Below are 21,975 nucleotides of genomic sequence, written 5' to 3' on the forward strand. Positions count from 1 at the left end.
CTTGCTTTTCTACAAATCATGTTCCTAACAATAGCACCTGCCTGTTTTTAAATACAGCGCACACACATACACAAACAAGCCTTGTCCTCTGTCTGCAGGCGGTGGCTGTGGGCAGGGACAGAGCCCGCCTACTGTGGGATCCTAAGCCTGGCGTGTGCCTGGCACATGTGGGCTCCCCCGTTGGGCTGTGTAGGCATGCATGGTGCGAGAAAGTCACAAAGCAAGGCTGCCGGCCCTTCTGTGTCCATGCCTGTGGATGCACTGCCATTGACCAGAGCAACTAGAAGACTTTGTGCAGGAGACATGGAAAAGCACATGCTCTAGACTCTGTGGAGTCTCCCACCCTCCCTTTGCTTGTCATGGAGGAAAGGGGCAACTCAGCCTCTGAGCTTATCTGTTCAGTGAAAAAATAAAAGGACAGTGTCCACCCATGATCGCACATGTGATAATAGGCTGGTGCCTGCCCTGGGCCGTCTGTGTCCTCAGAAAAGCACCGAGTCTAGGTGGCAAGGTCATGGCTTAATGCAGGGGAGGACAGGTGTTCTGACTGGAGGCCCAGGGAGCAATTTCAAGGAGTGTCCTCAGCAGGGGGCTTGGCAAGCTGTCATTCTGAAGCTCTTGTCTGCTCACCACCCAGGTGGCTCCAGGAGGCCACTCTGCCATCTCTGCACCTGCAACTAAGTGACTGTGGGGTCGCTGTACCTCTCTGAGTCTGTTTTCTTCTACGTGTTGGACCAAAACATCCTTCTCCTTCTTTTCCTTCTTTCCCATTCCTTCCTTCCACCCTGTCTCTGTTTTTTTTTTTTTTTTTCTGGAATCCTGCATTGTTGGAGAACACTGTCCCAGCTTCCATTACACTACCAGAGGGTCTCTGAACAATGTGTCACTCATGCAGCTTGTTCCCATAAGGTCAAGAACAAGAGCGGAGCCAGGCACGTGACGCATGCCCATAAGCCCAATGATTTGAGAGGCTGAGAAAGTTCAAGGTCAGCCTCAACAACTTAGCAAGGCCCTACACAACTTAGCAAGACCCTGTCTCAAAAAGTAAAAAGGGTTGGGATGTGGCTCAGCAGTTCAGCATCCCTGAGTTCTATCCCTGGTACCCCAAAACAAAACAAAACAAAAAACCAAGAAGAGCTGAGTGTGGCTCAGCCTGCCAAGCTTGAGCTCAGGGTGTGCTGGTCTCCACCAGTTGCTTCCCCAAAAGGCTCTTGGCAGCTGTCCCATTTGGCTTTGTTTAAGGATGGGCCTGGGGAACTTTCCCCCAAGTTTGTCCTCTGGGAAATTTCTGCAGAACTTGTTATGCTTCCACAGAACTCAGGACTAGGACTAAGGCCAGTTCTTGGAAGGAGGGATGTCTCAGGAGATAGAGGGTCTTTGCACTCCTCAGTAGGACCCCAGTCTTGGGGAGCACAGCAGATAGCAAGTCCAACCGTCAACCACGCACCCACTCACATATCTTTTGGTGCCTTGTGCTGAAGTCACCTTAGGAAAAGGCAAGCAAGAACGTGTTGCACTTGCACTCTCCTGAATGCTCACTTGCACGCCTGTGTCCCTTCCTGTTTGTGTCTCTCTCACACTGGTTTGGAGCAGGCGGTGACAAACTATGGTCCCCAGGCCAAAGTTCACCTGCCACACTACTGGCCACTTGTGTATTGTGTGTGGCTTTCATGATGCAGCCTCATTGTCAGGTAGTTAGGACGGAGACCATGTGACCCCAAGGCCTGAAGAATTGACCCTCTGGCCCTTTGTAGGAATGTTTGCTGGCCTCTGGTTTCGAATCATAGCAGCTTCAGAGCCTGACTTCATTAATAACTAGCAGCATGGCTTAGAGGAAGGTAGTTCTCTTCACCGCATCTCAGTTTCCTTTGCCGTGAGATAGAGTCATAATGGTGTCATCTCATAAGCAGTGGCAAGGTGTCTGGCCCAAGAAGGTCCTTGATGGTGTCACAGGTCACTGAAAGTGAGAATGAGCTCAGGTGGTGCGTTAAAGGTCTGAGGAGCTCCTGGCACACAGAGAGTTGGCACCAGTACAGGGCAAGTGCTGAAGGTCAAGGTGCCTCTGAGCCATGAGAACCCAGAGCGGGCGCATGAGGGCGGACTGTCATTGGCCAGTTTCCCGCCAGCTGGGTTTCACCGTCAACCAGTGCTGATGTTCTGGAAGTGCACCATCAGACCGTGCGGAACACCGCAGGGATGCAGGCCTGCGCGGCCTCGGGTGTGTGATTTTGAAGCGGAGAAGATGTAATATTTAAAAGGCAGCTGTTATTGCGACCCTGGGCTCTGAGCTCCCGCTTGGGCATTTGCTCTCCTTGCTGTGGTGAGGAAGGAGCCACCACCCTTCTGTCGCACGAGCACGTGTCTGAAGTCACCAAAAGGTTCATGTTCACCCCCCTCGTCCTCGGGGCCCTGAGTCCAGGCTTGAGAACAGGGCCACTTCTGCTGCAGGCCTCAGAAGGCCCTCTGTGAAGGGTGCACTTGGTCTTCTGAGAAAGTTGATCTCCGTTGCCAGCCTGGCTCTGTCCCCAGAGCTCAGCAGTCTCATCTTCCTGAGGATTAAGTCTCTGTGCAGGGCTGGCCTGGCCTCTGCAGTGGCACTTGTTTTTATAAACTTCCCTAGAATTCCCAGGGACTGTGTGTTTACTGGGCTTAAGGGGACAGGCATGTTACCCAGAATCCTGCTCCTGGGTATTTACCCCAAAGAGTGCTTTTGTTCCCCTAAAGTACGTACAAGGATGTTCACAGCAACCCCAAACAGGGAACAGCCGCTGTGTCCATTAACAGACCACACGACATGGCCTGGGAACCCTGGTCTGTGGGGTGAAGGAAGAGCTGCAGGTGGGTAGGGTGCATGGGGATGCCCTCGGCACCAGCTGGTGGGAATCTGCTGTGTCACTCTGCTGGTGAGAAGCTCAGAAACACACGATGCTGACCCAGGGCCACAGAGGCCAGGGCTGCCAAGGCCCCTGGGCAGGTTGGCAGGGAAGGGTTGCAGTGAAGGAAGGGGCGCCCCAGACTCGCCCCTGGTAGCGGCTGCACGAGGTGTGCGTGTGAGAATAAGTCCAGCGGCGCACGCGAGGTGTGTACTTTGATGCTTTGTGGACTTTACTATTTAGACTTGAAGTATTTTTCCAAAGGGAAGGAATAGAGAATAAGACAGCTCAGAAATTTGAGAATTGGGCAGTGGAGAGCTGTCCCCTGGTCTCTGTCCTTTCTCAGACCCCTTTCTGGGCCTCCTTGTACTTAGTGTCACCTAACATCTTCTCATTCCCAGGCCAGGACCCACACAGTGTCCCCTTCCTTTGAGAATGCCCAGTGATCCCCTGTAAGATCTCCTCAAGGTCACCTCTGAGAAGCCTGTCCCACACTGTCCCTCCCTCCTCTCCGTGCCTCCTGCACCGTGCGCCTCTCCATAAGGTTGATGTACCTTTGCACTCCCGCCCCCATAATGAGGCCCCCTCGCCCTCCCGGAGCTCCCAGGCCTGTGTGTGGCAGAGCTGGAGGGATGTGGTTCAGTGCCTAAGGATATGGCCTCGCAGCCGACAGTCCTGGCTTTTATGTGGCCTTTCCACTGACCAGCCGCGACCCGGGCCTCTTACCTAGAGGCTCTGACCCTCCCTTCTTCCTCTGAAGGAGGGAGCCCTCGTGAGGGCTTGGTCAGGTGGTGCCCGCAGCAGCTCAGCTCACTCTGGCATTTGGAATAGGATTCATTTAGTTTGGCTGCTGTCGTCCTTAGAAACCTCCGGGAACTCAGTGGTTGGGAAGGTTGCTGACTTCGGAGCACCTTTGAGCCACCCCATCAATTTCTCCCACGGCAAAGGTGCCTGGTGGCACAGATGCTCACTGCCTTACCCTGGGGACCAGATTTTCATTCTTCACATGCCTGCAAAGATGACCGGGATTGGAAGGGTCTGATATGTGGAAATACCAGTCCTTTGCTCTATTATTAAACTCCTTGAGCCATTGGCCATAAAAGGGGGCCTCTGCCATGGCAGGACCTGTGATTAATGAGCCCCATGTTCCCTCTGTGGAGCCCCGATGTGCCTCTCCGTGGAGCCCCCGAGCGGCCTGCCCTTGCGGCCCGGCACCAAGCCTGCTGTGCTGAGCTCTGGGCAGCAGGGAGGAGGCCTCGCTGTTTTCCAATCATGCCAGTGATCCACGGCCTCCATTAGACCCTTCTCAGGTCCCCGAGGAGGCGTGGGCTGGGGGTGCTTGGCTGGGAGGGAAGAAGCAGGCCTGCCTGAGAGGGTGCGTCGTATGGCCAGTGGGGTCCTTCAGGCCTGACTCCAGGACCCCGGAACTGACGTGTCTGCTTGCCATTGGTCATGTGTCTCTGGCCCACGTCCCCTCTGCCAGGCCGTGCAGCCCCTTCTTGGGGCCACGGGGTGACAGTGTAGCATGGTCTCCTGTCGCGGGGTCTCTGAGCACAGCGTGGGGTTGTTCTCCTTCCCTCCACTCAGCCGCAGGAGGGCATGCTCACCTTTTTCTTGGTTGAAATGTAGTTCACACACCACGAGAGTCCCCAGTTCAACCTGTGGTATCTGGTCGTCTTCTCTACATTCGCGGTGTGCAGCCATCTCCACCACCTAATTTTAGAAGATTTTTGTCTCCCCCCAAAGGGGCCCACACCCGTTGGTGATCATTCCCACCTCCCCAGCCCTGCCCTGGCTGCCAGCAGTCGGCCCGTCTCTGGAGTCGCCTGTTCTGGCCTTTCATAGAGATGGAATCAGACAGTTGGTGGCCTTTGTTGGCTGCTTCTTTCACACAGCACCCTGTTTTCAAGGTTCCTCGCGGCTGTCATGTGTCCCTGCTTAGCCCTGCTGATGCCGGGGTGATGTTCTGAGGGGTGGGTAGGCCATGTTTTGTGTGCACTCATCTGTTGATTTGTTAAAAAACCCTTTATCGAAACAGCACGTCCACAGAAAAGCGCACCCCCTGTGGAGTGCTGGATGTGTTTTAGCAAAGTGGACACCCGCCTGTGTGGCCACCAGCCAGGATCAAGACCTAGAACACTGCCTGGTCCTGGACCGTCCCTGGTGAACAGTAGGGTGGGTCCCTGACTCCTCCTGTTTCCCAGGACTTTCCTGCGTGCAGTGCATCTGACACCGCGGAACCACACACGACCCCCGGCACAGCCTTAGGCTTGCCCGTTGCTGACTTCGTGTGTGTGGAAGGGTGTGTCAGGGGCTCCACCTCCCTCGGCAACATGAGTGTGTGCCACGTCTCTCTGGTCTACTCTGGCCTCGGGCTGCACATGGGAGGCCTCTCCTTTTTGAGTGACTGTGTGACTCCAGTCCTCAGGGGACAGCTCCCATATGGGGAGTGTCCTGGAGGATCAGGGCATGGATATTCCCGTTCATGCTGAGCTTCAGTTTCTCGTTTGTGCAACTAAGAGCAGTAATGCTGGCCTCAGCTGGCCGTGAGGGTGACATGTGCTCGTTAATGAAGGTATTTTAGAAACTGACCCCCCCCAGGTAAATGTGGAGTGTTCTTCGTAGCTGAGCTGACCAGGGAGGTCACTCCAACCACATGTGACTGTTTGAATTTAAATGAGTGGGCATCAAGGAAAACTCATGGGCCAGTCCCTCCGTGGCACCAGCCACTCTTTAAGTGCCCAGGAGCCCATGGGCACCACGGTGGTGGGCATCGTGGATCCAGAGTCCCTGTCACTGCAGGAAGTCGTGCTTGGCAGCACTGTGAAGTCACCACGGAAAACACCAGAAGGATGTGGTCCTCTCCCAAGAGGCTTCCTTGTCTGACGCCTCTTTCTTGTCGCTTTACGCGTGGTTCCGGTGGCCTCCTTTCTCTGGCGTCACAGGTTGCCACAGAGGAGCAGCAGCCTTTCAGGGGTGGCCGGGGATGCACGCTGACGGCCATGGGAAGGGGCCGCCTGGTGTCTGGAGGGTCACTGGAAAACTATGCAGAACAGATGCAAAGCCATCAGCTCCCGGGCCATCGAGTGTGGCCGCAAGCAGCTGTCCAGTGATGGAGGCAGGGCTGGCCCCGCCCTGGGGCCACGAGGGGCGGGGAGGGGGCGACACTCAGCACCTCTGGTCCTCAGGAACAAGGGGAGGGGCCTGGGAAGGGCATCTGGGAGACTTGTCCTGGGCCTAGGGCCCAGGCGGCCCACCCACAGCATATTGCCCCCCCCCACCTCTTTAGTTGCCCTTTGTGGAGAATATAAAGAAATCCTCAGCATTTTGACAGGCTTTTCCCGGGTGAGCATCTGGGGTTTCTGCCCTCTAGGCCAGGTTGAGCTCCAGGCACCAGGGGCACCTGCCAGACCAGGTGGCAGTGGGAAGGCAGGTAGCGGGGACCCCAGCCCCTTTCTGCATGGCCTGCCATGCCTGCCTAGAGGTGTGCGTACACACGGGCACGCAGTCTTGCCTCCGGCTGGAGGAATTTGGCAGGTCACCTGCCTTGGGAGTCATGAGATTGAAACCAGCATCTGTCTCTTCAAAGCAGGATGTCTGTGACATGTCACCACCTCTCGGTCCCCAGTCCCTTCTCGCCAGAGTTGCTGTAAAGTGGAGTGAGGTGCCACACTTGGAGCTCTCGGAGGTGCTGGCCCCATGGTGGCTGCCTGGCACGTCTGTGTGGCGGGGCTGGCAGGGGTGGCATGCGCAGGACCGTGTCCTCTGGTCACGTTGGAGAGGGCACAGCCGGCTCTTCACAGCGGCAGAGGTAGAGGCAGCCCGAGCGTCCATTGGCAGATGAGCAGAGCAGCCTGGACACTCCACGGCTGGCCATCAGGCAGGCAGCCAGAGCAGGGCGCCTGCCACTCGCCCCACTCGGAGATGGAGGATGGGCGGGTAGCAGCGGGGGCTGTCCAGGGTGGTGGTGGGGGTCCATTTGGGGAGATGACAGTGTCCCAGAACTTGGCTGGGTGATGGCGCGGCAAACGTGCTGGGTGCTACCCCACTGCTCGCTTCTGAGTGGCGAGTGGCTCGGTTGTCACAGCTTTGGCCATAGGACTGCAGACCACCACTCCCCAGGCCCCTCATGGTGCCACAGCCAGAGCAAGGGTGCAGTGGCACCTTCGTCTTGGGCCTTCTCTGCTGGGCTGGGGACTCCCCACATGTCAGATGGGCTGCTTTGTAGGCGGGCCCCAAGCAAATGCTTCCTGTGCCAGCGGGATAGTGCCACAGGGAACCCGCGGAGCAGCAGGTCTCCCCTGCACTGTGACTCAGGCGACTTCCACCCAGGAGAGGGCTCAACCCTGCCTTTGGCCTACCCGGTGGGCCACAGATACCCTGTGACAAACAACCTGCTATCTTAACCCATTTCCCGACTGGGCCCCGTCCCCAGCCTCCAGGGAGGTTGGGGGATGTTTCCTGACCGACTCCCCTCCTCCGGAGCCCCCTCCCTGCCCTTGCCCTGCTGAGCCCGAGTCAGCCCCAGCCTGGTCTTGAGGCTGCACACACCGTGATTCACGCTCGTTTTTTGGAGAAATCCCCGTGGAAACAGGCAGGCAGGTTGAGCCAGCGGGAGCTGCTTCGGGAAAGGCAGGAGGCGTCCAGGGTTGGGGGCCTGGTTGCAGCGTTGGGGGGTGGGGACCCACGGGGGCTGGCCACCTCATTTCTGCCCACCCTGTCAGCTCTGGAGGCCTGTGAGGGTCCGCGGGTTCCTCAGGACGTCTCTGCTGCCCCCCTGGTTCAGATCTAGGTGTCAGAGCCTTCCAGGCCAGCTCACCCCAGAGACAACGGCTGAGGGCAGGCCGCCTTTTCTTGTCCAGCAAACACAAGACCCCTACACCTAGTCCATGTCGGTCCCCAGAGCAGAGGGTCAAGGCCCAGCTGCTGAGCACATGCACCGAGTCCACCTGGGGAGAAGGACAGCACCCAGCGGAGCTGGTGGCCAGGGACGCAGGCCCTCAGCGCCCTGCAGGGCTCGAAACATCTCCCTAATGAGGGCAGTTTGGCAGCAGCGTGAGACGCGCTCTTACCCTTTGTCCCAGTAATTCCATTTCTGGGAATCTGGCCTAAGGAAATAATCCTAAATATAGGGCAGAAAAACACGCTCCGCAAGGATGTCACCGCGGAGCTGTTCAGAGCAGCGTGAAGCGGAGCGGGCGCTGTCCCAGAACAGGAAGCCGGAGGGGACAAAGGGTGGACAAAAGTTTCCATCTACCAAACGGGGGTCCTGGGGCCCGCTGCTGAGGATGGTGACCTGTGATCTGACACCGAGCAGAGGCGCCCCAGTCACACGCACCACTCGTTGGGGCTCTGTGAAAAGTCACTGTAAACACCAGCAGGAAGGTGACCCACAGGTGCCCTGCGTAGCCCAGAAGGTGGCCTCCAGGAGAGCCTCTCCTGTCCACCACCTTGCTGTCCCCTGCCGTGTCCACGCCTGCCTCTCCAGTCAGGTGGAGTAGTCGTTCATGGACAGGAAGCCCACCCTTGGTGTGAGACCTGGGGAGCGGCACCACAGCCGAGGGTCCCTCCCCTGTGTGAGCTGGCCACCCCACGGTCGTGCAGGCCCCAGGATGGTGCCACTGTGCAGCCCGTGCTCAGGTCACCTAGTGTGCCCCGGAGCCAGGTTCCAGCCTCCCCCAGCCCTGGCTTCTGCCCCTCAGCACGCTCTGGTCACCAGGCCTTGACAGTTACCCCAAGATTGTCCCCACAGTACGAAGGCGCCAGGGTAGCGGCAGGCACCGTGGCCACAAGGCCAGAGAGCAGCCACGTCCGGGGCCTTCGGGCCCTGCCCCAGGCGGTGGGTGGGGAGGCGCGGCAGCAGTGGGGTGCTGTGGTGAGCTTTTCATCTGGGGACAGTGTAGATGGCAGAGGAAGGGTGAGGACGAGCAGGCCCCGCGAGGCGCCAGCGTCCCTGTTGCTGATGGGGGTGGGGTGGGCTGCTGTGGACACCACTGCTGTGACCACACAGTCGCTTCCCTAATGTCCTTTTTCTGTCCTGAGCCCCATAAGACCCCGGGAGCCATGTCCTCCTGAACCTCTGAGCAGGGCATTGCTCGGGCTTTCCTTGTTTGGGGGGAGGCCCAGACAGGTGTTTGGAGGAGCGTCCTTCAGTTGAGGTTTGCCTGATGTTTTTTTCATGGTGAGACTTGGGTTTTGGGAGGACGACCCCAGAGATAAAGTTTAGTCTTTTTCATAATAGTTCTTTTTATTGAGGTTTTCACAGTGTTCCAAATGCTATCTAGGCCCTTGACAAATGAGATCTTTTTCAATGCTCCCATAATTGTGTCTATTGAGTCAACCTTATCTTACCATTGGAGGAACCAGGCTCAGAGAGGTGCACTAACTTGCTAAAGGACACACAGTTGGTGGCTCAAACATAGGTTCATTTGTTCTGAAAACCCTGCTTGTAGCCAAATGCTGCTACAAACAATGGGAAGGCAATAAATCTGCATTTTAAAAACAATATGCATTATTTATACCCAGCCTTTTCCCAAAAAGCCTTGGTTGCAACTCTTGATCCAGGCTGCTTTCAGACAGCCCAGGCAGGGTCATGAGAAAGAGGTGGACTGCAGTGGCCAGGCCCCCTCACTCCCAGCCAGTCGCATTAGCAGCCATGTTCACCTCCGGGAGCTGGGATCAGGCCTTGCTGCCTCTCAGGGCCTCCCAGAAGTCTGTGTGGGGACTAGAAACCCAAGGGTGGCCCCAAAGAACCGAGGCTGCACGCGCCTTGGTCTGGACCACGTGGTGTGTTGTGGTGAGAACAGGAGGCACGCTCACGGGCTTCCCTCACTTTAGCAAGATGCTCATTCCTTTGTAGGGCGTCAGGCCCGGGGGCTTAGCCGCGGCAGGGACACACCATGACTATTCCAGGCAGGGTCAGACAGATGGTCACAGAGCCAGCCATTGCACTGGCTTCACTGACCACTCGCTGCCCTGCCCTGCGTGTGGGCCCTGCGTGTGGGAAGACTGCACCACTTTCTGCAGGCAGTGTGCTGGGTGGGGGTGGCGGGGGCACCTGCGTGGACTTGGGATGTGCTGCTATGAGCCATCTTGGTCAGGACACAGCAGGCAGCCATCAGGTGGCACCCAGGGGTCTTGCTGAGCATGGGAGATGACCAGTGAGAAGGGCAGGGTGAACCTGCTGCCTCCTCCCACACCTGCAGGGTCCCAGCAGTCTGGTCCCCCACAGTGGTGCAGGAGCTCCGGCTGACTCCACCGCCTCCCTCCTCCCAGGACTGTGCTCAGCAGACCCGCTGATGCTGCTGAATCTGGCTCCAGCCCCTGCCTGAAGCACTGCGTCCCCCGAAATAGTGCCCCAGCCTCAGCTGGACCTCTGGGCGTGGCCTGGCCTGGCCTGCCTTCCCCAGGAAACTCCCCTCAGCTCTTCCCTCCTGGGCCTTTGTGCTGGCCACTGCTCTGAGGTCCTCCATCTCTGCCTACTGGGTCTGGCTCTCGGCCACCTGTTGCCACTCCCTATTTGGGTCTTTGTGCAGCACCTGCCACTCTTCAGTCATTTATTTATTTGGCTATTTTGTTGGTCACTTCTTTGCCCTGCTGGGCTCCTGTCTTTCTCACTGCTGACCCCCAGCACCCAGCATGGCCCCTAGAGTGCGACAGAACTCAGTAAATACCTATTGGACCAGAAAAAGAGCGAGGGAGGGATGGATGGGGAAACTCTGGTGGACAGCTGCTCGGACTTCCTGGGCCTACTGACTCTCATGGGGAAGTAAGGCCACGCAAGCCACCAGCCCTCCACCCCTCCCAGTGCCACCCGTCTCCACTCAGGCAGACAGATACGAGGAAGGAAGACCCACGGGGGCCAGGTCTTCATGGTGGGCCAGCTCACAGGGCTCACGGTGGCTGGTGTGGGTTCTGGAATCTGAGCTGAGTTCACTCCTGGTCATGCCACTCACTCCCATTTGAGTGACCTTGGGCTAGTCACAGGGCCACTTGAGCCTCAGTTTCTGCTTCCCTGTGATAGGGATGGCCCTGGGTCCTGCTCCCTGAGGTCTTTGTGAGGATTAGATGTGCTGCCCACGCAAGAGCTGGGAGGTGTTAGCTGTCAATATTCTCAGCTGTGCTGTGCTTGCCACTCATTCTCCTGTACTCTGGCATGCCAGGGCCAGAGTGACAGGGACACTGCCAGAGCCTGGTGGCCATGTGTGTCCTGGCACCTGGGGCCTCTTGCAGAGTGTCTGTGGACTTCTCTTTCCCATGCTCCCTCCAGCCTTGTCCCCAGTAGCCCATCTCATTCTGTCTTCCAACACGTACTGGTGAGCCCTTGCTGTGGGCCGGGATGGGGGGAGACAGGGGCCAAGACAGACCTGCACCTGGCCAGAGGCGGACATTAGGTAGACTGCAGATTGAGTAGGGTGTGGTGAGGCCTGAGGAAGAAGGCGCAGGGAAGAGTGTGACCCGGTGGGTTGTGGGGCTGGAGGGTAGAGCAGACCAGGGCGGGGAGCCTGCTGGGAGCCATTGAGCAGTGTTGAGCAGCGCCGTGAGGATGAGGTGGCCATATTGGGACCTGAGTGCAGAATTCAGGGTGACCACGGGGAGGCTGTTGCTGCTTCTGGGAGGGGTGGCAGTGGCAGATTGCTGGTGAGGGATGCTGGGATTCCAGCTAGGCCCTGGGCTGGGCCCATGGATGCCAGGCGGAGCGATCCCCAGCCCTTGCCCTCCTGAATGCAGGGTGGGTTTCCTCCATAGCACCCCCCGGCCCCAGGCAGGAGGGACAGAACTTCCCTTGGCCCCAGAGCTGCGGACCTGTGCACCAGCTCCCGTGCTGTGTCCAGAGTGGGGACTTCTGGGGAGCCTCTTCAGGTGGGGGCCATGCCTGCCCTGGTAACCTGTGTGTCTTCTCTTTTTCTGCTGCAGCCAACTGGGTACATGGAAAACTCAGTCTCCTACAGCGCCATCGAAGACGTTCAGCTGCTGTCCTGGGAGAATGCCCCGAAGTACTGTTTACAGCTCACAATCCCCGGGGGGACCGTCCTGCTGCAGGTAGGATAAACAGCATGAACAGGCAATTCTTCTCAGCCCGGCTGGCAGCCCCCTCGTTCCCCTGGAGGGAAGGGGTTTAACTCCAAGTGTAAGAATGGTACACACTAGGGCTCACTGGAGGAAAGGAGGAGGGGATGTGCGAGGATTGAGCTCCTGCTGCATGCCTGCTGCTGTCCAGGAGCTTCACGTTGCTCATTAGTTCCCTACACCTGAGAAACGAGCTTCACAGATGAGGAGACCGAGGCACATGGCCAGTCCTGAAGGCTGGGAAAAGCCTGTGAGCAGCAGGTGCTGCCTATTGCTTTACATTGACTGAGGGGGCTTCTGTTTCACGTTGGCTAATCCTTGAGATGGGTGGAATTATGGTTTCTCTTCTCAGAAAACAGATGTGCATTCTGTATGTTCTAATCAGGACTTTGGTTAGAAATGACAGACATTATTCAGAGTAGTTAGGCAAGAAGAGAACGCAGTACTATAACCATTAAAATGACTGGAAGGGGCTGGGGTTGTGGCTCAGTGGCAAAGCGCTTGCCTAGCAATGTGAGGCCCTGGGTTCTATTCCCAGCACCAGATAAAAACTTAAGGTGTTGTGTCCATCTACAACTAAAAAAAAAATATTTAAAAAAATAACTGGGAAGTCCGAGAGAGGACTTGAAGCGTAGCTGGGTCCTGGATCCAGGGGTCAGATGACATCATTAACATTCAGCAGCTCCTCCATCTCCTGGCCCTGCTTCTGGGTGCTGGTTCTATGGTGAGGCAGCGTCTCTGTAGAATCTCAGAGAAGCTGCTGACTGGCCCTGCTGTGGTGCCTGCGCCCCGTGGGAGCACACTACCCTGCCCTCCCTTGACCACATAGGCAGCGTGTGTTCTGGCTGATAGCCCTCAGGGCCACGTGGAGGCAGGAGTTGTGGGTACACTTGAAAGAAGGGGCAGCCAAGCCAGTGGCCACCCAGTGTACCTGGGTGCTACACGCCACATCAGGTGCCCAGTTCTGGGAACCAGGTCGGATGCCCAGCCAGGGAGAGTTGCCCTGGCCTCTGCTCAGGAACGTTTCCTTTCGCACCTGGATTCTCTGTGGAGACTTTCTCTTGGCCCAAAGAATAGCTCCCTGCTTCAGCAGTGGCCTCTAGATTGTGTCACAGCACTGGGGCCAAGAGTCACCCTGTTTGCCTCTGAGGAGTGCCAGGTACGCTGGTGAGTGGAACAGTTGGACGTGTGTGGGCAAGTCCAGGTCTTTATTGTCGTCGCTTGGAGGACCAACCCCGCCCTGCTTCAGTGGCTCTTCTCCTGGAGGCCCTCTGCTCGCCCTCTGTCCAGCAGAGCGCCCTCTGTCCTCCTTCCTCTCCTGTCTTCAGTGTGGAGATGAGCTCAGCCCCTCCCAGAGGCCCCTGCTGCCACTGGCCTCCCTGCCTCCTCTTTCACTCTTTGCCAGTCTGATGGCTTCAGCCAGGTTCGTGCAGGGGGTGGGCGCAGGGCAGCAGGAGACCTGCTGGCAGTAATACCCGAGAGGGAGGGACACCTAAGGACATCCCACCCGAGTGCCTCTGTTGCCCTCACAGTTTTGAGGCTGCTCCCCCTGTGTGGATGAAGGCCTCCTCCTTGCAGAGCTCTTCGGCCTCTGGGGAGGCAGAGCCATAAGCAGACCATGACTGAAGTTAGGACTGAAGTCGAGGCAAGTCCCAGGGGACTGGGAGCCCAGAGGACGGAGTGACTCATTCAGTTTGGAGGTGCCACAGCAGCTTCCCCAGGGGTTCTGCATGCAGCCGTGTGCAGAGGGATGAACAGGCATGTGCCAGCATCGGGGGGTGCACGCCTCTGGGTGGAGAGGACATGGGGCTAAGCACCAATCTGGGGACACCAGGAACTTGCTGTCACTAGAGGAGGGGACTCAGGACCTGTGGCTCCATCTAGATCTTGCAGGTCTTGCCAACTAAAGGAGCCTCAGACTACATCCTGAAAGCAACAGGGAGCCATTGAAAGCTCTTCAGGGTAGAAGGGACGCTAGGTAGGTGAGCATGGTTGCAGGGCAGAGGGGCTGAATGTGGGAGTGACAGACAGGAAGGAGACTCTTGGAACAGAGAAGGGAGGCCTTGGGTCCCCTCTCCACCCTTGGAGGATCTCTTGCTTCCGAGAATGTTAAGGATGACCCTGCCCCCAAGGAAGTCCAGAGCATTGTCACCCTGGGGACGGAGGAGCAGTGAGGCTGTGGGGGAGACACGTCTCGCTAGTGCCGGAGTGTCCCTTTAACCAGGCTGTGGCCGTGGGCCCGCCGTGATGACTCGCTCGCCGGCTGCAGTGGGCAGTGCTCCGCCTCAGAGCTCCCCCTGCAGAGCTGATGGCTGGCCGGGGCAGTGGCTGCCTGTGGCTGCTCCAGCATCCCCTACTCACTGCCCCTGCTCCAGCGGAAGGCACAGCCAGAGGGGGAGCAGGAGAGGAGCAGGAGAAAGGAAGGGGGAGACGTGCAGCGCCTCGGATTCCGGATCCCGAGCGGGAGGCAGAGCTGAGCTAGGCAGGAGCAGCGTAGCCCTGCGTCCCCAGGGGAGCCCAGGTGGGTGCGGCCCCCACCCTGTCAGTCTCCCTTGCTGTCATCTCCACTGGGCCAGGGAGGTGGACCTGGGGTGGCTGCTCCCTGGCCTCTGTCCTCGCCCTCCTCCCTGCTGCCTCCTGTGATTCATGGCTGCTTCATTCTAGAGACAGATCCGAGTCATCCTGGAGTGGGCTCCTGCCTGGGAGCTCTGTGTGGGTAGGGGGGCGCCCGGGTGGCCCCCTCCAAGACAGTGCTTGGGGTGCTGAGTGGGCCCTTCTCCACTGCTGATAGGGTCCGCTTGCTCTTGTGGCAGACGGAGCTTTCCTTTGCCTTGACTCTGTATGGTTTGCTGTGTTAGGACCCAGAGCTTGGGCGTCACCAGGAGCAACCTCAGGGTCCCTGGGGATAGATCTTTTCTGTTCTAGAGTGTGGGGAGGGGTTCTAGAGGCAGCCAGGTGGGCGGATGGGTCACAGCCCATTAGAAGGCCTTGCGTGCTCCAGGTGGCAGAGGAGCCAAGATGCCTCGAGCTGCTCCTGGCACTGCAGCCAGGATCCTCCCTGGGTCATTTGTGTTTGGATGGATTTATTCCATTCCATTAAAAATGCATGTTCTGAGTCCACCAGGCACGTTTTGCATGCCAAGTGGTTACAGGTAGCCAGTGGCCACTGCATTAGCCAGAGCAGATATGGAGCATCTCTGGCTGGGCCCCATGGCACACACCTGTGGTCCCAGCAACTTGGGAGGCTGAGGCAAGAGGATTGCAAATTCAAAGCCAGTCACAGCAACTTAGCAAGACCCTGCCTCAAAATAAAAAATAAAAAGGGCTGGGATTGTAGAGCACTAGAGGTAGAGCACTCCAGGTTCAATCCCCCGTAGTCCCCTACCCCCAAGAGAGGTTCTGTACCCTCAGAAGTTTCTGTGGGTACTGCTGGCCTGAAGCCTTTCGTTTGGCCAGACCCCTCCCATGGAAGTAGCCTCCCGAGGTGGAGTCCCTCGCTGTGCCTGAGTCACTGCACCCCTGAGGAGGCTCCCAGTGTCCCCTGCCTGTCCCTGCCTGCCGGGTGTCCGTTTCTGTCTCAGGTTCCAGAGACGAAGGAGGCTGGGGAATGCTTAGGTCCAGGTACCCCCTCTCCAGCCCAGAGGCTGAGCATTTGGCCTGCGGGTGCAGTGCTAGACGGGGGCACCCAGCCTTCCACATGGTCCATTTGCTGCAATTCTGAGTCTGTGTGATGTCAGCACTCCTCCCTAATGCCATGTTATTAGAACCCCTGGGTGCAGAACACACCTGTTAAGGAGCAGGGCAGGGCAGGGCGTCTTCAGGAAGCTGGGCCTTGCAGTGGGTTTAAACACATTGGTGAGGAATGGAGAGCCCCATGAGGCCCCAGGTTCCTGGTGACGTGGGAGTGAGGAGACCCTCCTCCCCAGTCACATCTCCATCACTGGGTGTCTCAGATACCTGGCTCTGCTGTCATTGTTCCCGAAAGCCCACAGGAGCCAGGCAACTGTTTACCCCAAACACTGGCAGCAGGGCAGGGGACAGGGTGGGTTCCTTTCTTACTGGAAGCTGGAGGGAAGCCCTTTCCGGTCTGCATGCTCGGGCTGTTTTTCCCCCAAGAGTTGGCCAGAGAAGGGGCCTTGGGAACAGTACCCCGGTGCTCCCTGGGCTGTTTTTCTCACCTCTGTAGACAATACAACAATGAGCCAGAACTTGGCAACTTTTGAAGAGGAAATTAGGCAGAGTTTGCCTGGAATCAGGCCCTTTGGTTGGAAAGATTTATTACTGTCAGAGGGCAGCCTGAGCAGCACTGGGCGGGCCGGGGGCTCCTGCCTGTGTTCCAGTGGCTCCTTCTCTGAGGGACCCTCAGACTCAGCATTCCCTGGGGTCTGGCTTGTCCTTGCCCGGCCGCCCACAGAGCAGCATGGGCACTCTGCTGAAGCCTCTCCCTGGGCTGAGGCTCCGCTGGGCAGCTCTCCCTGTGCTAGAAGCTACTTAGACGGCCCTGGGCCAGCAGTGGTCCTTCAGAACCAGATAAGTCCAAGGAGGAGCAGCTTCCTGCCACCCTCATTGCAGTCTCTGACTCCATCAGCTGTACCTGCTCTTCTGGAAGGAAGTTCAGGCCCACCCTTTGTTTAGGTGGGGCCTCCTTGTGCCTGGAATAGGGTGGCAGGTCCTTCCTCCCTTCATCAGAGGGAAGTCACACGGGGAAATAATTCTCTCAGATTCCCAGCTCAGGGCCCGGGGTGCAGAGGAGCTGGGCACATTGCTCACCAGTTCCAGGGATGAGCAGTAGGGACAGCAGGCTGGGGTCAGGCCCCTCTGAGCTCCAGGCCAGATCTGCCATGCACTGGCTGCGTCACCCTACACTGCTGAGGCTGTGTAGGTAGCTGTGTGACCCTTGCAGCCGAAAGGACCCTCTATATCTATGAACTGGACCCATAATGTTTGTCTCCTTGGTTATTAGAGAGGATCATAGATTCTGTGTAAAGTACTTGGCAATATTAGCACAAAGTATACCAGGAAAATACCACCATGATTATTTCTAGAGGCTTCATCAAATACAAGTTGGGAAAGAGAGGGTGTTAGGACTGCAGAGTTCTTCTGAAGTTCTCACACACATGAAATATTCTCCATGGAACAGAGTAGGTACATTGGTGCCCATCCACCCATGTGTCTGCCATCTGTCTGTCCTTCTGTCTTACCGTGCACCCATGCATCTGCCTGCCTATTCATCTACCCTTCTGTCAGTCCTCCTGCCTCACGCATCCATCCGTACATCCTTCCGTCCTTCATTCATTCAGCGCGTCAGCCCGTCTTCCACTGACAAACATTTCCCTGGTTTTTTTTGGACACAGTGGTGCCTAAATCAGACATGGTTCCTGACCTCCTAGAGCCCAGGCCTAGGGACGGGACACTAGACAGGTGACTGTAAGACAGTGCGATGTGTTGGGTGGGTGCGGGGGAGGTGCCATCATGACAGTTCTGGAGAAGAGGCATTTCAGGGGGACCTGGGGGTTGAGTGCGAGTTGAGTAGGCCCTGGGGGCAGGGTGAAGGCAGAGTGTTCCTGGGCAGGGAGGTGGTGGTAGGCTTGAGGCTGTGTGAGGACCAGGTGATGCTGCCTGTTCCATGTGGCCGCTGCTCACCCCGTCTTTGTGTGCAGCGTGTGTGGGGCTCATGCCTCAGGGAATGTGCCACTCACCATGGCGGGGTCAGGGGGCAGGGGGAGCTCAAGAGGGCACTGGCTCGTCCACCAGCTCATACTCATTGAGCAAGCTACATGGCCACGTAAAGAAGGTCACTGGAAATAGAACTGATGACAGGTACAGGAAATCTGGACCATTTTCCACATCAGAAAAATGGCATCAAAGAGGTCAGATTAGATCTAGGTCCTTAACCTGCAATTCATAACATATCCTGAAGCCGCCTGCAAGTTGTGTGTGTGTGTGTGTGTGTAGCGGGTGTGTATGTGTGGTGCGCACACTTGTGGATATCTCTGGAGGCCAGAAGTCCCCCGGGCTAACATCCAGGGTGGGCAGTGCCAGCTCCCCAGGAGGCTCCCAGGAGAGTGTTTCCTTGCCTCTTTTTTTTTTTTTTTCTTTTTTTTTAAGATGGGGGGGGGTAGAGAGAGAGAGAGAGAGAGAGAGAGTTTTAATATTTATTTTTTTAGTTTTTGGCGGACACAGCATCTTTGTTTGTATGTGGTGCTGAGGATCGAACCCGGGCCGCACGCATGCCAGGCGAGCATGCTACTGCTTGAGCCACATCCCCAGCCCCTTCCTTGCCTCTTCTAGCTGCTGGAGGCTCCAACTGCGTCCCTCTGACTCCTGCAGGTGATTCTGACCTTCCCTCCTCCTCCTTTGTGACTCCCCTGGGCCAGGTGGATAATCTTGAATAGTCTCCCATCCCAAGAGCCTTCGGTCAGTCACATCTGCAAAGTCCCTTTGCCGTGTTAAGATGACATAATCCCAGAGCACGTCTTGGGGACCTCATCCTGCTTGCCGCAACCCCCTCTGGCCTCCTGGGTGTGATCAGCAGACCTAGGCCATGTGGAGTGGCTCCTCCTGGCGTGCCCCTGCCATGAGAGCTGGCCCTCACGCTTCCCAGTAGTGGTGCAGCCACGTCCCCTCGCTGGAGTCAGCTGAAGTGGCATCATTCACAAAAGCCCCGGAGAGCCCATTGCTAAACGTCTGTGGGCACAGCACTGCTGTGGCTGCTGCTGACCCGAATGGCCATGTTTCAAGAGCCTTCGTGCGCCATCTGGGGCGTGCTGACTAAGCTCTTTCCCATGGTTATTTCATCGTCTGGGATGTCACCATCCCTTGCCCTGAGCTGGGGATGTGTGTTGTCATCCTAATGAACAAGAAGTGTCATGAGACCAGAATGCTAGGTCAGTGCTGGCAGCGGGGACCCCAGCCACAGCCCGGCAGGGGGCTGCTTCTCCTCTTGGGCCTGAGCAATCCTGAGCAGGTGTCACAGGCCGTGTCCCCAACATCCTCCAGGGCAGAATGCTAGACTATGGCAGAGATCAGGGCCAGGGCCCGGATCTGTTGGAGGCTTAGCCATCGCAGGAGTCCTAGGAGCACAGAAGCTGGTCTCTGGCTTGGGTAGCACTCAGGCTCAGCCTGCCTCAGGGGCTGGTGTGACTCCCCAGGTTTGAAAGGTGTCTCTGGACTGACCCCAGGATGCTGTGCCACCTGGGCACCAAGCAGTCTGTTTATTCAGGACGGTCTGGTGGAGACCATTGTCTACAGAAGTCCTGGGCCCTGTGTGTGTGCGTGTAGGAAGCAGAGGGGGTGAGTCATTCCAGCCTTCATGGAGTCTCTCGACCTTCACAGTTAGGGTCACTTGGAGCAGGGGGCGTGGCACTGCCTGGGTGGCCTGGAGAGAGCTCAGAGTGCCGTCCTGTGAGGTTTATAGCTCACTTCCTGGTCCTCGGCTCCCATCTGAGCCTTGGGAACGTTCTTAACTTCAGTTTCCTCCTCTCGTGGACAGTCCATCTTCCCAGGGCTGCTGCTGCAAGGCCAGCCCGCGGGTCCCATCGGACACTGTCAACATTTTATTTGGGAGAACTGGTGAGAATGGCAGCCGTGGCCTCCAGCAGGCTCTGGGTGGTTACGGCGCCCGGCCCCCATCCCCCGACGCCGACAAGCGGGCCGCTTCCCACCCACAGCCGCACAGTCGGGAAAGTCCAGACTGCCTTGCCGGCTCTCGGGATCAGGGTGCCGGGGATGAAGGAGGTTCTGCTTCTTGGCTCCATGCTTTACCCTAGGTCTGGCCAAGTTCAAGGCTGGCACTGCCCACCCTGACCTGTAGCTGTCACGAGGGTCCTGGTGAAGTACACAGGCCTTGGCGCTGGCCCGCCCAGGTCTGAATGCACGTAGTGTGGGATTTCGGAGTCTTGGTCTTCTCCTCTGTGGAGCGGGCAGTGATGGAAGCCGCCTTTAGCTTAGGGAACTGGCAGGATGGAGAAGAGGTGGGGTGGGTGCCTGGTGATCCTGGTGGGAGGGAGGCTCCTGGCAGCTCCTGCCACCGTCACCACCCTTCCCATGATTCTGAGTGAGTCGGGTGTATGCGCAGGCAGCAAGGGGGAGCTCCTTGTGCCCAGCAGCCAGCCTCCACCAGGGCTGTGTCTTCTTTCCAGAAAAGTCCCCCGCATGCTCTGTTCCAGGGCAGTTCACTCAGGGCTCGTCTGCCCAGAGCAGGCAGGGCTCACGTGCTGGCTGTCAGGGGCCCTGGGTTGCCGCCCTCTGGTGACTGTACCTTCTCTTGTTCTCGTTGCAGGCTGCCAACAGCTACCTGCGAGACCAGTGGTTCCATTCTCTGCAGTGGAAGGTAAGTCCTGCCTAGGCTGCTCCTTCACCGGGGCCACCCCAGGGGCGTGGAGGCAGAGGACACTTGCCATTAGGCGGCTCTGCAGAGAAGCCCCACCTGCTGAGGAGAAACCTCTGCCCTTCGCTCTCTGGGGTGAGGGTCCTGTCCCCCGCAGTGCTGAGGCTGTGTTCCCGCCTGGTGTGCTTAGCCCAGGGCCTTACACTGGAGTCCCTGCTCTTAAAGGTCCCAGAACGCTTGCTGTTGGAGGGAAGGTGGTCTGAGGCCGGGGAGGCTGGCCCTCCAGGGCTCCAGGAGCTGTGCTGAGGAGACTTCCGGAGGCTGTGCAAAGCCGTAGTGAGAGCAGCCATGTTCCCGTGGGCTCCTCCTGCCTGTCTGTGCCTTTCTGGCCTGTGGCCTGACTGCCTGGTTGGAACTCTGCAGAGGATGGTTTGGAGGCCTCTGACACATAAAGAGAAATTCAACTTCGGCTGGCCGCCACCTCTGCCAAGCCGGGTCCTCAGGCCCCTGCAGTCCAGTTTCTGCTCTGGGACTTTGGCGGTGGTGTCCCATTCAGACAAGGTGTGCAGCTCGCCCAGTGAGCATCCGTGCCTCCCTGGCTCCCACGGTGCCAGCAGTGGTGGAGGATGAGCGTGGCAGGCGTGCCCGGGAGCTGTCATCTGTCCCGAGGGAGGCTGGGCTCCTCACACCTCCCAGCGCTCTCACCGCAGCCAGGCCACTCTCAGAGGCTGGACACGAGTCTCCAGGTTGGGACTGTGCGGACTGAACTCCTCTGTGTGCCAGGAGCTGTGCCTGTCTCACGATGTCCACTTCACCCTCACCAGAACCTCACGAGGTCGATGATGATTGTCCTGTCGTACACACAGGAAGTTGAGGCTGGAGTCTGACTCCTGCAGCTTCAGGTCCCTCTTTCCCGCTAGGTTCTGGGTGTAGTTGGGGTGGGAGCCCCCGGGCAGCGGCTGAGGGGGCAGGTGGCACACGTCAGCTTTTGGAACCAGCAGTGTTGCTGGATCAGCTCACACAGGGTTGACATCCCTAATGCCATACTCTGTGCCCAGGGCCAATGTGCCCAGGATGCGTGGACATAGACAGGACCCCCTGGGCCATCTGGGAGTTAAATGCCACAGTGGTCGAAAGGGAGGAATGACAACTGGGCGGCAGTGACCTGTTACATGCCATCACCATGGTATGCGGCCCTCCAGAGCTTTTCCTAAAAGAAGAGTCCACTTTGTGGTCAGGGACAGTAACTCCTTAGTCCAGCCTCATTGGCTCTCTAGGGGTCTCGCATGCGAGCCCTCATAAGTGGCAGCCTTGCTTGTCCTCCCCAGGACAGGGCGGGCGGGAGGTGCACAGACTGGGAGCACCTCGCCCAGAGGAGCTGTAAAGGGTATGAGCGAGGGCTGCGGTGCCGTCCAGGGCTCTGCCTGTGCCTTGTTCCTTCAGCAGTGTTCCTTCAGCGGCGTCTACAGGCACGCCCAGAGGTCAGCGCTTGCTGGTTCTGTGAACGTCACCCAGCTGTAAGGGGGACCAAGATGGGCATAGAAAATGGAATTTCGGGAGAGTTTGGCCAGAAAGCTGATTTAGAAGTTCAAATTTGAAACACTGGTTTGTCAAGAATTTCATGTGGTGTCCAGGTGGCTGGTTAAGCTCATCAGGAACTGGGGCTGTGGGTGTCCAGAAGTTCTTGGGAAGACCGTCTGTGCT

At 57.7% G+C, this 21,975-nt stretch overlaps 1 protein-coding gene across 2 annotated transcripts in view; it reads left to right on the top strand.

Annotated features, from left to right (window-relative positions):
- The window catches only part of Cmip (c-Maf inducing protein), a 198,638-nt gene that overhangs the window by 108,626 nt on the left and 68,037 nt on the right, over positions 1-21,975 (top strand). For both annotated transcript variants that reach the window (XM_076838962.2, XM_077105836.1), the window contains exons 2-3: positions 11,790-11,915; positions 20,224-20,274. In XM_076838962.2, coding sequence (XP_076695077.1) covers positions 11,790-11,915; positions 20,224-20,274 — 177 coding nt within the window. The remainder of the gene's footprint in view (positions 1-11,789; positions 11,916-20,223; positions 20,275-21,975) is intronic.

This window comes from Callospermophilus lateralis, chromosome 18 (genome assembly GCF_048772815.1).
Source record: "Callospermophilus lateralis isolate mCalLat2 chromosome 18, mCalLat2.hap1, whole genome shotgun sequence".
NCBI lineage: Eukaryota > Metazoa > Chordata > Mammalia > Rodentia > Sciuridae > Callospermophilus > Callospermophilus lateralis.